General features: G+C 38.0%; 1 protein-coding gene across 1 annotated transcript in view; it reads right to left on the reverse strand.

Moving 5' to 3' along the window:
• Window positions 1-3,829: 3,829 nt before the first annotated feature.
• LOC145488567 (uncharacterized) overlaps window positions 3,830-12,711 on the reverse strand; it is a 23,531-nt gene continuing 14,649 nt past the window's right edge. Inside the window, exons 11-16 of the mRNA XM_081467452.1 lie at window positions 11,377-11,499; window positions 9,192-9,539; window positions 8,812-9,037; window positions 7,802-7,954; window positions 6,770-6,921; window positions 3,830-4,963 (exon numbers count right to left, since the gene is read on the reverse strand). Coding sequence (XP_081323578.1) covers window positions 4,815-4,963; window positions 6,770-6,921; window positions 7,802-7,954; window positions 8,812-9,037; window positions 9,192-9,539; window positions 11,377-11,499 — 1,151 coding nt within the window. The 3' untranslated portion in view covers window positions 3,830-4,814. The remainder of the gene's footprint in view (window positions 4,964-6,769; window positions 6,922-7,801; window positions 7,955-8,811; window positions 9,038-9,191; window positions 9,540-11,376; window positions 11,500-12,711) is intronic.

The raw sequence follows: 12,711 nt of genomic DNA on the forward strand, positions 1-12,711 counted from the left end.
CAAGATGATGTCGAAAATTATTTTTCTTTACAGCGGGCCAGGGTAGCCGGGGGAAAACCAACAACTTTACAGTTTTTTGAATCATCTGCCTCTCTTGAAACTGAACTCCTTCTGACTTCAGAAATGAAAGACCTACAAAGTAATATTGGCTCTTACGATTTGGCAGCTCTACCTAATCTTGTTTCCATTCCACTATCTAAACAGAAGCTGTCATCCGATGAAACTACAAAACATTTCAGTGAAAAAGAAGGGTGGGAATTATGTGCTCACCAGCTTAACTCAGACAGTGTTATTGAGAAAAGGTGGGGATTTGACGAAACCTTCCACAATGCTGCCGACAAGCAACAGCTGTCAAGACATGTCAAACAAACAGTAGAATACATAGATCTTTTTTCACCAACTACTATTTTAAGAACTTCACAACCCATACTAACTGCCATGCATGCCAGACAGAATCACCATCATGTGTTATTATTTTCTACGAAACTTGACTAACACTTAAGGACAAATTTTTTCACTGGAAACGGGTCTCCAAACTCTCTTCAGGAAGCACTAACAAAACTTAAGGGTGATAGTGCACTATGTTTCTACTGGAGAGAACTACTGCGAGGACTGCATATTTCAAATTCTCTAATTAGTTTGTCATGCAATGTTCTTTCTGCATTTGTTCGGAAATTTACAAAGGGCAGGTGTGTTACGTATTTAGCAAAAGATGGGCTTGCACCACAACATGAGGAGGATGAATCTGCAATTAGGCAAATGTTGAAGAAATTCCACATAAAACAGGATACAGGAAATTTGACAAAAGCACAACCATCAGATACCTGTTTCCGTTGCCAAAAGCTAGGTCACTGGGCTGCGGAGTGCCCAGAGGGCCATGAACCAGAGTGGCTGGCACAACAAAAGTGCTTCTTGTGTGGTGTGCAAGGCCACATACAAACAGCATGTCCCAAGAAAAGTGAAAAAAACCCACAATTGAAATCCAAAATCATGCAGAATAGACCTCCAGCTGTTAAGCACACATGGTATCCTGCTAGTGCATCTCTTACAAAAATGTTAGGTACTTTAACAGCAAAAAAACTTGAAGACTTTAAATGTTATGAACCAATTCCTGCATCATCTAGTGGCAACGATGACCCTAGGTTTTACAACCAAAGGAGTGATAAATGGTTCAATGCACGTAAGGGAAAATAAATGGAAGTAAGGCTGCAACTGCCCTTGGATGGCATGGCAAAAAGGCAATGCTTGACTATTGGAATCAACTTTCTAGTGATATGCATGGCTTACAAACTGAATCAAATGAATCAAATCTTGCTATGTTATGGGGATCGATTAATGAGGACAGTGCTCTTGTCACTTACCTTAAAAATTTTTTCTCACAACGTAAAGAGAGGGTGGTAAAGGAAACTGGAATTTGGTTTTTAAAGGATGAAAAAAATCAAAATTGGCTTGGTTCTTCTCCTGATGGTATTATTGAGCAAGCTGGAATTTCAAAAATTGTTATTGAAATAAAATGTCCTTTTATGGGAGGTAAACCAGTACCTTACAAAAATGTTTGTGTAAATCTCATACCCCAAATCATGCTAGCAATGTTCTGACTCAACAATGCCATTATGTAGTCTGGACTCTAGTTAACACAAAAGTCTTCTTGGTAGAAAGGGATGTCATGCATACATAGAATTGCTACTAAACTACTTGTATAAATTTTGGGACCTTGCCTCTAGTGAAACTGAGCCAGCATGGCATGAAGATGTCTTTGGCTTGAAGCAGAAAAGCAAGGAAATTTCCTTAAAAAGCCCATGCTTAAGTTTCATTTCAAATTCATTAATAACATCAAATGTTCTTTCTCATGTGGATCTAAAACAATTTGCACATGTTGCGGATGAAAAGCCAGTAAAACAAAAAACAACAACTCGAAAATGTCAAGGATGTAAAGATGATGAATGGAGATGCAAACTCAATCCATGTGAGGTACGGAGAAAAAGGGCAAGTAACACCTTAGTCTCAAAACAGACATCTTACCAGTCTTACAAGTATGGCTCTAACGGCATACATAATAGCTTCCATCAAGACACTTTTCTAGAACTTCCCTATCATGCATTCAAACGCCACTTAAATTGCCCCTCAAATCATACTCTAGGGGAAGGCCTTACAAAAGTGCTAGATTCTTTTGTGTTAAGGGAAAACGACAAATTTCATGAAAGCAAAATGAATCTGTGGAGGTGGCTTCGGGACAATACTACTAATGGTCATACCTATTATGCTTATGGGAAAGAGGCCTCTCTTCAGTCTATTATTTACCGGCTTTTGGAAACAATGCCAGATAACATAAGAGAGAGATTTTCAATTAACACTACTTATTCTCAAGCTTGCAATGTTAACAGTGGTCATGACTCATGCCGTAACTTTACACACAATGTTTTTCCTATCAGCACTGATGATGTTCTAGATAAACATCTCTTCCTGAATTCACAAGAATTTGATGTTATTCAGGTTGTAAAACACAAATTAACATTGAACAAGTTTGTAGGATCTTCCAAATGTTCTGTTCTGGTGGGTGATAATTCAATAATTACAAATAATACAAACTCTGACTGTGCTATCATTCCCAAGCCTAACACCTGTGGTGCAATCCTATTATATATTAGTGTCCATAATTTTTTGGGGTCCTTAAGGTAGACTTTTATTGTCGCCCTTTTATTTCATTGTTGTACTGTCACTGTAACTGTCATCAAGTTATCGAATTTAAGTTAAAAAATAACACTTTGTAGCGGAAAACTGAAACTGGGTATTTCTAGCACATTGGGTATTTGCTACGAAATATACCTTACAGAATAAGTGGACAAAAATATCATAAATGGAATTATTCGAGATTGGAGGCAATTCCTCTTTCAAAGTGCCAGCCATACGTGAAAAAAGGGCATTTTAGGGGGGGAAAATTCCCATATCTTGAAAAAAATCTTCAACTTTTAGGTCTAGATTACCTCAAAGCTCAATTATTTTGTTTGAGACGAAAGAGGGCATTTTATAGGGAAAAAATTCCCATACCTTGAAAAAAAAATCTTCAACTTTTAGGTGTAGGCTACTTCATAGCTTAAGAAAGGATTTTGTTCCAAAATTGAGTCGTCCAAGAATCAGAGACAGCTCAGATTGTCGGGGTCTTAGATAGAAACTATCAGTTCCAACATGACCGTCGGAATCTACTAAAATCGATAATTTATATATTATTTTTGGTCCTTGTATCTACGATCGATTATTTGCTACCCATAAAAACACGCGTTATTACCGTCACAATGCTGTAATTTCCCTCAAATTCAGCATAGTCGTTAAAAGACGAGTGTAAGCTGCACAATGATAAAACACATTTAAAAATTATTTTTAATGATTAAGATTTAGAGGGAGAATAAGCAGCAATTATGCACCCAAGGATCTAGAGAAAGAAAGAAATAAATAAACAAACAAACAAACCAATAAACAAACAAAGAAACAAAGAAAAGAAATAAGAAGTTTCTGTTGTAAGAAATGGCAACTGGCTGGCATAAAAACGTCTTGAACATCCTTTTAAAGCCCACAAATTTTATTTCTACATGTAGCTACAGTTAAGGCTATAGTGTTGAACACACTGTGAAGCATCCACTGATACTATAGATGAATAGGTAAGTAACAGGTTTAAACGTGTAACATAGCTAAGCTAATTAACTGAGCAAAAATGTATCGTCATTTGGTTGTTCTTTAAAAGCAGAAAGCGGTTATAAAACAAACGTAATCCTAATCAGGCTATAAAAAAGGCCAGAAATGACGGTCACTTCTGGCTATATGGTACAGCAACTAAGTCGTACCAAATGCGATTCTGTAATCTGCAACGGCTCTATAACATATTACTAAACGGTTATAACGATCAAAGCTTAAAGTGTAACTAATACCCAAAATTTTTATCCGCTAAAGTAAAAATACTTGTTATAACGTAATGACGGTAAAGGGCGAGTTTTATAGTGATGGCTTTATCATAACTTACCATCGATTGGTTTTTAAACTATTAACCCTCGGACATGCAAGGAGGAGCAGGTTGGATCCCTCTCCCTTCAGAGGATTTTTATGAGTTTTGAAAGGAGGCTTTACTTTATGTTATCCAAACTCGCAATCAGCCAATCAGAAGCCGTGTCTACTGTCCTGATATCCTGTGATATCAAGCCACTGACCTGGTATGGCTGCGATAACTTGGTCACTTTCAATCGAATAATTTTTCCGTGAGTCAAAGTGAAAGGAGGTTTTAAAATAAAATCAAAATTTTGAGCGTTTGTTTTTTGGGGTTAAAAGGCGTCGAAACTTTCCCGTCAAAACTAAACTGGAGGGCGCTCGTCAAATGGCCGCTGTTTTGTGACAGTCCTGATTTTTTTTGTTTCTAACATGGAGCCGGGGTTTTCAGATCTCTCGTTTCTGAGTTTCTGCGAAAATAGTAAAATCTAAGATCGCAGATTCAAGAGGCCGGCAGACTTAACAACCTCATGTGACGCCAGATGACGTCACGAACAACAAAAAAATTACTGATCTTGCAGAGCAGGCCAGGGGCTATCTATTCAACGTAAAATGATTTTTAAAAATGTCCTATTGAAACGAGACCGCAGGGGAAGGGCTCCATTTACCCCTCCTTTCTACCACGGTGGACGTATGAGTTTATATGTACGTCCGAGGGTTTAAGGCCCTAACTAACAGCCTTAAAATAACTAACAGACTCCAAAAATGATTCCGATTCGGAGACAGCAAGGTTTTTTCTTCCCAGTGGGTCGTGGGTAGTGTGCAAGGCGACGATTTGTTTATACATAGGTTGCGTTCATAAACCGTTTCGCCATTGCCATGCGGTACTTGACACCTAAAGCAGCTAGGGCTATCACTGCAACCAGGCCAAATCCACCAACTGCCGCCACGCCACCAATTAGAGCAGTATGTTTGTCGTGACCAGAATCTGTGGATATCAAAACAAATGAACACGTTTCAGACAAGCAAGCAAAGATTTTAAACGTATTTTAAAGCATTTCGGCCAGAGACGGGTTGCAAAGAAACGACTCTTTCAGCAAAGCATGATCAGCATTGTCAGTAAATGGGTTCTACATTTATTTTCCGTTCTAAAAGAGGCTTCAAATTTATTTTGAGCGCTGTGCATTCCTTAATTTTTCCGGCAGAAATAATAAAGAATATCAGGATACAAGATACCTTTCGCAGTCGACAAATGGCTAAGGTAAAATGTATAGAGGACCAAAATGTCCGTTATAATCAAATCAGATTATCTTGTCATTCATCCTATTTGAACCGTTTCTTTCTGCTGTTCTTTTTTTTTTATTATTATTATTTTTTTTTTTTTTTCACTAGTTGAGGGACTATAATGCCGCCAAAAGCTAATAACCTACAAGCAATACTGTTTCATGCGTATTACTGACCAAACACTATGCCAGTTGCCGGGAGTATTCTCTTGGTACCCAGTGTTGTCATCTTTGATCAAACGTTCCGAAAGAAATGGTATGGTAGCGAGCACTTTCTATTTCATTAATTGCTGGGGAACAAGTGAGTAAAAGAAGCGCGCTGGTACTCTGTGCACCGTCCACAAGAATGGAATCGCGCAATCTGACTTTTTCAACGAATGGTACAACAGCATTTTTTTTTTCAGTCTGCATGGCTGCTATTTTTTTTAGTGCGACTACTCGTACCGGGCCACTTGGAACAGAGTTAATTAATGAGAACGTTACTTGAGAAGAAGAAGAAGAAGAAGAAGAAGAAATATTGGAAAACACGAACAATGACACTTAACAAATTGAAAACCCAACAGAGAGGGAAGAGTTGCGAACCTTACAGGAAACTTTGCCATTTGTTGATTGGTTAGTTTCGATCCTAAAGTTTGTTCGCTCTTCAGTGGTTGCGGTTTAGTTGTCGCAAACTGAGTTTTCAAGCTAATTTTTTTAAAGCCAGATTTATAATTATGATAAATCGCCGTCAAGGAAAAAGACTCTCCAAGGGTATATATAACGCAGATTAGTATCACCCAACTAGTGGACTGATGCAAATCCTTCATTTTAATTGGCTATGCTACTAGAGGACTATTAGTAATAGTCCTCGAGTAGCGAAATTGGCGCAATCGAGAGTGACGCTTTCTTTCGTTTTATTCCCAAATAAATATTTCTTCAACTTGCATTTGCTGACTTTGTTATTGCCTTTTCTGTCCGACTAGTTGGGTGATACTTAAACAATTAGACCAACGGTCTAATTTGACCACGGGTCAATAGCTTCGCCTCATGGGCTAGTGACCCGTAGCCCGCAATTGTTAAGTAGTCCTTAGTGTTTATGTATTCATCTCAAACAGACCCTTAATACTTGCCTTCACGAGAAAGCTGCCAGTTCATTGTTCTCAGTTTACGTTTTGATTGGTTAGTTTTCGTTTAGCTAGCCCGGTTCGATTACTCGCGCTGGTCATCTTAAGCAGCCTTTTTTCAATGTTAGAACTAGTCCAGTCGCTGACTATAGAGCGGGGACGAGAGAGCTTAGGGACTGGACTATGTTAGAACAAACAAAATCCAAATACTATTGAAAAAGCTTCTTTGTTCCTGATGCAGAAATATTGACCTTATTCATTTGTTTTTTCGTTTAACAGTTGATCTCGACTTTAATTTCTGTCAGTCGTAATTAATTGACCAAGAAAATACTCGATTGGTCGAGATTTCTACATTTGGACCTCATGCTCAGTACGTAACAACGTAACTTCTTCTAATAATTAATTAACCTTCTCGATTAGAAGCTTGGCTTTCTTTTTCTTTAATCAACAAGGGTCCGCGTGTGAGAATGACCTTTGATGTGCTTTCTTCACGTCCTATGTCGTCACGTGTCACATCTCTTCTCTTTATGTTGTTACCGCTTAAACAACCTTTGCTGCACCTGTAAGTTGATGGATTGTCGATTGTCAAGGCTGTTCACTGAGCTATAGTCAACTGACACAAAATAATAAAAGAACTTGTGATCTTTTGAAGTTATTGACATGCAGTCAGTACATCAGAGGACGGCGCTGGAAAGAAACATTAAGCTCACTTGACATGAGTGGAAGTAGAGAACCTTTGCTCCTGTTTTAAAATTACGAAAAGCACGAGGGACATATGAATTTTTAGAAGAACCGAGGTACTATTTTTTACAAACTAAATGACAAGAACTTTTTAAAACGCAGAGCCATGCAACACTAAAGAACAGCTACAAAGCAAAAGCTCAGAGGAAGGAAAACCGAACTTCTCCTAAAAGAAGAAAACGAAACCCTTTGAAAGTCAACTTGTACCCACTAAGAATGACCAGTTAACAATTAGATTATGAGCTCTAGATTTCTATGAGGTAAAAGTTGATTCGGCCGCATCAACTATCGCCTTATAGAAATCGAGATTGAATAACTGAATTATTTAGTAGAATTCTAACTAAAATTTGCTTGAAATAACGATTCCAGTTATTTTAATTTCACGCTTTAGAAAATTCGCGCTGACTGAATTGTTTATTTGACATTTGTAGTTGATTCTTTTAAAAATTTCGAGTTTTTTTCTTAATTCAAGAAACCGTGAATGTCTTTCTTTTAGTTTTCTCAGGAGTTTAATTATCCATTTGAGTGTTTCAAATGTTCTTTCAAAACTTCGGTGAAACGAGAAAACGTCGCAATTTTGTAGACTACACCAAGCCACTGCAAACTACTGGCAGATAGTGTGCAATGGCTAAGCCAATCAGATTACAGCATTTGCATTAATATACTAATTGAGTTCTACCAGTGTCAGTTAGAACTCACCTGGAATTAGTGGAAGTTTTATGACAGGCGAACAACTCACAATGGACGAAAACGGTGTCATAATCGTTGAAAAACCGAAACGTTTTGATTTTAAGCTGCTGAAAACTTCGGGTTGGATCATAGCTGTAATCCAGTGTTGTATCTCGCGGGCATCTATAAAAAGAAAAGTGAGAACAAAATTAACGTACTGTACTTTGCAAAAGTAATGGAAAAGAAAGTCAAAAACATTCAAAATTTTTTGCGAATTTCGGTGAAAAAATGGCGAGGTATAACTTTAGGGCAACCTAAAACAAACGTTCGCTGATATTTTGAGGAATTTCATTTGGTTGAAACCAAACTTTCATTAGGTAAGAGGTAAATTTTTCGTCAGTTTGGGTAATCAAAAGTTTCTTTGCGCGAAACACAAATTCATCGTCGTTTACTGTTAGCGAAACCTCATCTATCCTAAGTGTCATTTATCTCCATTGAAATTGCATTTCTGGTGACCTTCAGTGACGAAGATTTCTTTTCGCTTTTCCGAGGGTGAACTCGAACACCGCAACCGGTATTTGTACTTACCTTTATATTTGTTCCAGTATTTCCTTAACTTGGCCTATTTTAAACAAGGAGGCTATGCTGCAGCATATGTCAAGAATAACTTTCCCAGAAACTAATTCGTGCCGTTGGTCCTTATACAAGCTAAGTACAGTCGCCTCAACTCTCTCAGGCTCCCTAAAGCTACGTTCTAATTTGCCTGAATTACTTACGTTCCTCTCAGCTGTGCGTTGTTCAAAGAGGCAACCGAATTCAGCAGTGAATCAATCGTTGAAAACGAAAATGCTGCTCAGCCGCTACCAAAATTTGTTTGTGACGAGAGTTAAAGCAACCACAAAAGAAAGGAAGAAATTTAGAATTCTGTTTAAGGACGTAATTTGCTCTCGTCGTAGTATTTATAACTTGACTTTAACACGCGCCAAGAGAAGAACACACTTAATTGTTGCTGCCATCCATAGCGCTGGAAGTGCACCTACCCATTTTCCATAATGGTGTATTGAGGCAAGGAGTAAAAACTTCCGTCTTTAGTGGCCTTACAGTTCACAGCCATTATCACCAGTTCAGCACTTGATTCCACGCTGTAGCCCAAATACATATAATCGTCGAGAGACATTTCCAGTGGGTAGTCCTTCTGAGTGTAAGCCGTGGAAAATGATGAACTATCGTAAAAGTCCATTTGAAAGGTAAAGTTACCGTATCCCGCTAAAAGAAAGGAGATAACAATTTTAAAGGAACCTCGATTGGTGGGACAAGCTGACGTATCAAAATTTAGAGGAAACTGAAATATTGTAAGAAAATACGTAAGAAAAAACAAACCCGAAAAAAATTTGTTTAAAAAAAGAGATTCCTCCATTACCTTCATGCCCAAAGAAAATACTCTGAGGTGTGAATCCAAGGCTTTGTAAGGTGTTTCTGGAGTAGCGGCAGGAAAATGGTAACTTTACGTCATGAGTTCGAGTGATGACATTGTCGATAATCAGGGCATCCGCTTGCACTTCATTCCGGTAGGTAATACCGTCCTCTGTCTCGTTCACTAATGTCCCGCAGTCATCTAAAGGTGTACTGATCACGAAGTGTGTTGAATTCTCTGTGGCTCTACATGACGCATATCGGAGGTGCAGTTGGCTGACGTTAAGGAAATAATATCTTTCTTTTTTCAACGTCACCGTCATGTTGTTGCGTGTGCATGTGAGACTACTTGGCTCTGAAACGAAACAGAGTTTAAGAAATTAAGGAGGCTGAATTCAGTTTTGAAAAACTAAAAGAGTTCAACTTTTCACTCTGAAGTAAAATTTTCCAACGTGGTTTTTCTTTCTATAATTAATTTATGTTAAGCATCCTACGCAAAGGGAAGACTGGGCTCTAGTAGCTTAAATGATGTTCTTCTCAAAATTGACCGTTACAAACCTGTGTCAAGATTTCAGGAATTGGCTCCGATTAAACATTCATGTAAAATGAATGAAAATATGCACGACAGATTTTGAGCTATTCTTGAAATTTCAAAATGTTGAAATCAAATGTTCAATTGTTGTTGCTAATAGTGGTCAATGCGTTTAGCTACACCTAGCTAGTTCCCAGGCATGCTGCTTAAAAAATATATATATATATATATATATTTCAAATTAACATAATAGGCTTGAAAAACCCAACTGGCGGGAGGCAGACTAGTTGGCTATTTACAAACATGACCGAGGAATTGAACTGGGCTCTACCGAGAAACAACTCCAGCTCAGTGGTCAAAGCTGGACTTGAACCTGCGACCTCCAGAATTCACGTCCAGCGCCCTAACCACTCGGCCACGCTGCCTCCTTTTCTTTACGAAAAATACGTCTTGTGGATTTCATTTTTTGCTATTCTTCTTCTTATTATTATTATTATTATTATTATCATTAATATTTATTATTGTTGTTATTATTATAAGTATTTTCATTACTTTTTTGCATGAATGTTTGTCAGAGTCAATTCCTAGCTTCTAAAATTTTAGGGTAAACGTTGTTCAAACTGTTAGGACCAACTGGATCGTTCATTTTGGCCATTTATGAACGTTTTTATTGTTTGTTCTAGTGTCGCATATCGATGGTTAAAGACTAAAAGAAAGAGTAATGAGAAAAAGATAAATAGAAACTGTGGAAAACTTTTACGAAAGAGTTAAAAGCTGGACCGTTTTACTTCATCTAAATTGTGACAAGCCACCTTAAATTGCACTGTAACAACATGTATAGAGTAAAATAGGATGCAATACTCGAAATACGATAAATAGAGATTCTACGCGTGTGCTCATTGGCCGATATGTGTGTTTAGATGAGAGTATGTAAACACCGTTGTTACGAGAAATATTTTATTAAAGCAACGGAGGACTTTTTCCGTGTTTTCATCGCGTCGTCTAAACACCATGGGGGTTGCGAGAATTCTCGAAGATTGTGCAAACCGTCGAATGCGTCTAGTGTTTGCATAACTGTCTCCAATTCTCCTAGCGCCATTCGCGTATGTAAACACGGAAAAAGTCCTCTATTGTTTTCTTACATAATAGAGCTGTCAAAAAATCTTATTATTGAATAAAGATGGTGAATTTTAGGCTCGGTAATGAAATTTGAAAAGTGAACTGATCAACATGACACGAGCGTGGACGACGAAAAACTCTGAGTCCCCGACAGCAATCGATCCCATGAACTCCCTCACGACGACTTCGACAGTGCTGAACCTAGCAGTATGTAGGACGCCTGCCACATGAACTCAGTTAAACGACCTTGCTCTCCACGAGTTCTCGTAACTCAGTGGATAGAGCGCCCGCCCGGTGTTCGGGAGGTCATGGGTTCGACTCCTGTCGGAATCAGATTGTTTCTTTGTCCCACGCTCGTGTCATGCTGTTCAGTTCACTTTTTACAATCTTATTATTATTTCTTAGTAAGTGCTATCAGGCTAACACAACTACCTGAAGTTCTTGCGCCGGCGTTCCGTCAGTAGAAGAAGTTGCCTGCTCGTGGACTCAAAAAGAAGTTTATGCGTGTGCATTGTGTTTCGACTGTACCGCGTACACTTACCATCACAGGTCAAATTGTTGGAACTCATGGGTATCCCCTCAGGACATTCACAGTAAAACGACCCAGGGGTGTTAAAGCAATCATGACTGCAGCCGCCATTTCTGTTAGAGCATTCGTCAGTATCTATAGAGAATATAGTCTTGTGGTTAAAAGGTATTCATGGCCAGTCACTTTTTTAACAAGAGTTCAGTCCTTTAAATGTGCCCATTGAAAGATTCCGATAACAGAAGATTTCGTAAAACATGTTAAAATAAACAGTAGCGATATCTAAAGATGACGCTTCGGCGAAGAAATGTCACCATTATCAAATGCCGATGAGTTTGGTAACGTTATATATAGAAATGAAAGTGTGAAACTACGTTAGAATGAAGTAAGAAAAAACACTCATCTTTGTGAGTAATCCACCATCCTGAAGAAATGCCATTTAAAGTTTGAGTGCCTTATTCACGAGACGCTCCCAATCAGCACATATGTCCGGACGCCCGTTTCTCGACGGTCCGGAAAAGTTTTCGCACCCGGAAAGCCATAGCAAAATCTTGAAGGTTATGATTACAGAGCTGTTTTATTCACGTATTCTTAATATGAACAGAGTACTCGCGAACAGGTACTCAGGAGTCGTACACAATTAATTGTTATATTTAAGAGACTTCGAACGCTTGAATAACTTCATGGCTGATTTGAGAAAATATTAATAACGGTAATTGAACTGAGTGGAGTGCAGTTTGGTCGGAAACCATACGATTTGAAATCACAAGTACGGTTTCGGACCAAAATTGCACGACACGAAGTTGAATTGCCATTTTATTACATCCATTTTGAAATCGCATAATTTTATCAGCATAAGGGAGTTCTTTACCGTCATTCAGTAACTGTAAATAATTAAATTGGTCAATTGTTTAAAAAAACAAACAAACAAACAAAGCTTTGGCAATAAAAGTTGCAAAATTCGCCATACAATGGCTTTTTTGTCTTTCATTTTCCTGAAATTTTATTGGTTACTTTAAACTAACCTTGAAATCTGGTTGTTTTGTTTTACTGTCCCATTCTCATCGGCTGAGAAAAAGGATGCACTTTAAAGCAAAAATAGTGCGATTCGTGAATAAATCGTACCACTGGGAGCCAATCAGAATGCAAGGACATCAGTGATATCAAAATGGATTTAATAAATTCCTTAGCCACAATTTTATATATAATTAGTCGCGAACTCCAAGCTCTGAACTCTAGTTCTGTTAGCATAATTTTTGAACTTAAACTAACCAGGTAGCAAACACACGACTTTGATCAGAACAATTCTGTTTATGATGTGTTATTTCGTATATATATTGATAAGTGTAA

Source organism: Orbicella franksi, chromosome 5, assembly GCF_964199315.1.
Source record: "Orbicella franksi chromosome 5, jaOrbFran1.1, whole genome shotgun sequence".
NCBI lineage: Eukaryota > Metazoa > Cnidaria > Anthozoa > Scleractinia > Merulinidae > Orbicella > Orbicella franksi.